The sequence below is a fragment of the Pteropus vampyrus genome, unplaced genomic scaffold (genome assembly GCF_000151845.1).
Source record: "Pteropus vampyrus isolate Shadow unplaced genomic scaffold, Pvam_2.0 Scaffold552, whole genome shotgun sequence".
NCBI classification, from domain to species: Eukaryota; Metazoa; Chordata; class Mammalia; order Chiroptera; family Pteropodidae; genus Pteropus; species Pteropus vampyrus.
In genome coordinates this window covers 3,519-8,587 of record NW_011889333.1, presented here as the reverse complement: position 1 = coordinate 8,587, position 5,069 = coordinate 3,519, and the positions used below count along the sequence as shown (strand labels likewise).

Sequence of the window (5,069 nt, the reverse complement as noted above, 5' to 3'; positions counted from 1 at the left end):
GAATAAATGAAAATATCAATGTTGAGTCTGTGATTTACAGTCCGTTCTTGACTCAAGCACATAATCGCAAATATATATATTAATGACTTAAGTATAAAATATATTCACTTTTAAGAAAAAAAGTATCTTATGGTTTATCATACCCTAAAGATTTTCTAGCCTTGTTTCTATTTGGGGACCTAAAGGGAAGATTGTGTCTCAGAAGTAGTATGAAAGAAAGTAGTTGTCTTTAAGAGCAATAGGAAAAAGTAGGATTGTAGATAAAACTATAAATAGCGTAGATAGCTCCTATTCAATGAAGCCCTAAGAAGATCCCTGGTAAGCACCAAACTACATAACTTCAATAGTACAAAGTGTGAAATTTCAACAAAAATGTGTATTTAATAGTCTCAGGTACCTTAAATCTGATATATGTGATATATTTTTAACTCAGTTACATGACTCCTTTGCTGAGTTTTTCTCCATGCAAACTTTTGGAGAGGCTTGTCAGTATCGAATGGTTTGTCAACATCTTAAACAAATGATTCCTCTCGCCTATGCCCATACATTTCCTAACAAAGTATTTTCATAAAGCCTACATATCCTGACCACAAGTGTGGTCAAGGGTACCTTGTTGACAGTTCATCTTTATTTCTCTCAATGAAGATTGCTGGAAATCAACCGCAGTGAATGGTTCGAAATTCAGGGTCAGCAATGAGAAGGATATGTTCAAGCATGGGCTGTGTGACATTGGAAGCTGCTTGAAAATCCTGAGTGTCAGTACTCGCATCTTTAAACTGATTAGTATAATATTGCTCAGTGTACATCTCAGGATTTTTGTGAGGCTCAACTGAGTTAATCCATAGAGTCTGAATATTATGAAGCAATTGGTAAACATAAGACAGTATTATTATAATGGACCTAGGAGAGGGGTAAGGTATGGTCTATCTACTGATGTCCAAGAGGCCACTTCATTCCACACAGCTGACATTTGGAGAAGTTCGGTTCTACTGATTGCATATTGCCTATATCCTGAAATAAAATGGCTTGACCATCATTTGTACACCAAATGTTGATTCGCTTAGCATTGAATTGAAAATAACTTTCAAACTCCAGACAACTTCTACAGAGCCCATGGTAATGATTATTAATCAGTCACCAATGCTGGATGCAATCTCAGAATCCTTCTAAATAGAACAACTTAAGCAGTCTTTACTAAATTATTATAGTAGGCACAAAAGTTTGAATACAAAACAACAGACTCTGAGGCAGAGTAAGTTGATATGAAGACATTAGAATTTTGTTTTCAAGAGATAATCGATGGATATAGCAGCCACAGGGGAAACTAACGAGCCATCAGATAACATTTGGAAGCTCCTCGCAATGATCATCTATATCTTTATAACAATACAGAAGGAGTGCTATTAGTTACGTTAATACGGTAAAAGAAAAAACAAATGTCATTTAAAGACCAAAAAGTACTCTCAGTTGGAACAATTTAGTGTTGGAGCAAAAAGTCATACCTATGGCATTTGCCTTACTCCTTACACGTATAGGGTGTAAGTGTCTGCCTTACATCATTAACTTACTCCTGAATATAACAACTATGGAAATGGGTTTCCTGTGTTTCAAAGGAAAAAGTCTCAGTTTGGTTTGGTTTGGTACATTCTAGTTAAGCAAATAACGAAAGCCATTTTCTATTTCAGGAAGCTTTACATCACAAATGTAAATTTTTATATGTATGTATAAAATTTTAAGTTTGCTGTTTAAAGCTCTGTTCTGAGGAACTGTCCCTTCTGCAGAGTGCACTAATGTCCATGCCACTGTGCTTACTTTGGTAGGTTGACTGTGGCGAGTTCCGGGACCCCAAGGTCTACTGCACCCGGGAATCTAATCCCCACTGTGGCTCTGATGGCCAGACATATGGCAACAAATGTGCCTTCTGTAAGGCGGTGGCGTAAGTATCACACTCACCAAACCTGTCCCTTACAATCACAAAATTTCAGAATAAGACAACGACACTTACCTTGAGATATTCTACAACATTCTACTCACACCCACTCGTGGAGACTGAAGAAATAAGCTTCAGCAAAATGGATTGAAAACAAATAGGTCAAAAACAGATAAAAAATTTACATAATAAATTATTTGAAAACATAATCTTCATTATTTCGTTATTATTAAATTTGACTCATCTTAGAGAAATTATTTTTAAAATTATATATCTTTAAAATTTTTGATACATTTTCTTATTTTTCCCATTTATTTCTAATTAAAAATTTTAATAATGTTTATCCAATTTTATTTTTGTTATTATTACATTATTATTAATTTTAGAGAAGATGAAGAAAAATTTTAGTAATGTAGTTAAGTTTGAAAATTCATCAGTTAGAAACATGAAAACCTTGTGAGGAAATTTATTACCAATAAAAATATCATTTTACCCACACTATTTTCAGACATTTTATTTTATAACAAATTCTACGTTGCTAAGGCACCAATTCCCATTCGTTTCTCTCCTTTAGTCTTATGAAAAGAGCCTCTCAACAAAGAATAAATAAGAGGATCATTCTTTATTATCCAGATAATCCAAACTTTACAGATAGTATACTAAGAAGATTCTATCAAGGGTCAATATTTATTAAATTTACATGTTTATAAGGAACAGAACAGATACTGTAGATTTTAACCAACTTCCTAATGGGATATAGCTTATAATTAATAAAAATCAATCCGTCTTTTAGTCTGATTGCTCTAAAATAAAAGGAATTTTAATTTCGTTTAAACCAGATAAAAATAACCTCACTTCTTCACCACTGTCTTCATTTTCTTGCATTAGAATTTTTTCTAAGAATATCTTAATTTCCTTCAACTTTGCCATAAAATTCCTAAGCACAGTGATTATATAACTCTCTATTAATAATAACTGGACCAAGCACATAGAATTGAATTAATAAACATTGAATCGATACATAATAAACATGTGCTTTCATTTACATATAACATATGTAACTAATTAATATCAAATTTTTCCCAGGAGAGGGACAGTAGGGTAACTTGAGATTTGATAGACACTTATTACTGAGAAGGCCTGTATATATCATCTGCTATAAAATGCCAAGTGCCTGAATATTTGGTTTAACTTCTTACATCTTCTATCAGGACAGAAAACATTATAGTCTCATTACCCTTATTCCTCTTGTCACTTTTACCTTTACGAGATATTTCTCTCCTCTATCGGTCGCTCTCTCTCTTTCTCTCTCTCTCTCTCTCTCTCTCTGTCTCTCTCCACCCCCTCTCTTTCTCTCTCTCTCATCTATCTATATTTTCTCTCAGAGAAGGAAAAACTAAATTGAAAGGTCTAAGCCTTATTAAAATTCTGATATTTCTTTGTTTAAGACTCATGCTTTCTGTAATTAGGCCAAACGTTACCTCTGAGTGAATTTAATTAACCTCTGCCAAATTGTAGACATGGATACCTGTAGAATCAAATATTTGCATGGACTATGAGACACCTTTTCCAACCTCTGTGATGGATACTATCGATATTGCACTGAGCTTATATTTGTCTTTCTCTTTTATAGGAAAAGTGGTGGGAAGATCAACCTAAAGCATTATGGAAAATGCTGAATTAAAGCCGGTGTTTTGTGCTGACTCGCCAGCTCTCTCTCATCCTTCTTTTCTTGCTTCTGCTTTTATTTTTCACTAGCAGATTCTTTAAATTTACAAAAACACAGCTTCTACTCTGCTTGGGTCTTGGGAAGTTCAATGTACATCTTTTTTTCTCGATTCGCTTGACAATAAAAGAAATTCTGCAGAAACCTGGAGGATGTTTTTACTTTGAGATTAAGAAAACTCATAGATACAATATGGAATAATTGACTTAACATAACCTGTTTTTCTGATCTAAATCAACCCTAAAGTCACTGTGAGATCTTAAGGAAGTCCCTTCTCCTCTCTTATTCTTGGAATTTCCATGTGGATAATGAAAAAATTTTAACGACATAAATATATAATGTGCTTATAATTATATTACAGTATCTACTATTTAAGTGTTAGGTCAGGAAATATTGGTTCTTCCCAATTTTAGGAAAAGTGCTTTATATAAAAATAAAACATTTATCCTCTCTGGACCATAGTTTTTTCATCTCTATGAAATGGTGGCTTTGGATTACATACTAAGACATCCATTATTTGTTTCCCAGCAACATCATGGAGTCTAGCAGATAGAAAGAGTGAATAAATATTCAATAAATAGTAAATATCTAATAAATAGTGAATAAATGCAAAGTCTCTAAGAGCGTATATATTTAGAGAATGCAGTAATTGGTCTTAATCATGGAATGAGAGAACTGGATGAAATGTGAGGAATCTTAAGGCCCAGAGAAAATTTAATTAATTGCTGCCAAAGAAAAAACTCTAGTTAGAAGAATCAAGGTTATAACACAGCTCTTTTGATAACCAATTCAGTCTCCCCATAGCTGACTCAATCCTATGAAGACAAGTTGGATACATAAAGATCTTATTCTGAGTAATCCAGATAGAAGTCTTGGGAAGTCTTCCTTTAAGTACTTCCATGCTGATTCTATAATATAATGGTTAGCACTCTGGACTCTGAGTATTTCCATGCTGTAGAGCATGTATTTATGGGTCAGCTCACACAGAAGACATCTCTAGATGCATTTACTAGGTAATAACCTTGAACAAACATTTACTGGATGCCTACTCAGTGGCAGGCTCTGTTCTAGGTGCTGGGGATACAGTTATGGGTGGGGTTGAGGAGAACAAAGAATCCCTATATTAATATAGTTTACATTCCAGCAGGGAGAAACAGACAAAAACAATAAACATAATAAACAAATAAATGACATAGTAATGCTTTGGGAGAGGTGGTGGCCAGTTGCAGTACTAAGTCAGGCCAATCCAGTACTAAGAAAAGTTCTTACTGGGAAGACATGGAGATGAGGGAGTTGGCCAAGCCAATAACCTGGAGAAGAGCAAAAGTTAGAGCTAGAACACAGCCTTTCAATCTAGAACATGCCTGATTTGTTCAAGGTTCACCATGGAAGCAACGTGACTGGAGAAGAGTG

At 34.2% G+C, this 5,069-nt stretch overlaps 1 protein-coding gene across 1 annotated transcript in view; it reads left to right on the top strand.

Annotated features, from left to right (window-relative positions):
- Positions 1-3,609, top strand: part of LOC105308125 (serine protease inhibitor Kazal-type 6) — a 14,603-nt gene extending 10,994 nt beyond the window's left edge. The window contains exons 4-5 of the mRNA XM_023525344.1: positions 1,821-1,936; positions 3,564-3,609. Coding sequence (XP_023381112.1) covers positions 1,821-1,936; positions 3,564-3,609 — 162 coding nt within the window. The remainder of the gene's footprint in view (positions 1-1,820; positions 1,937-3,563) is intronic.
- The last annotated feature ends 1,460 nt before the right edge of the window (positions 3,610-5,069 follow it).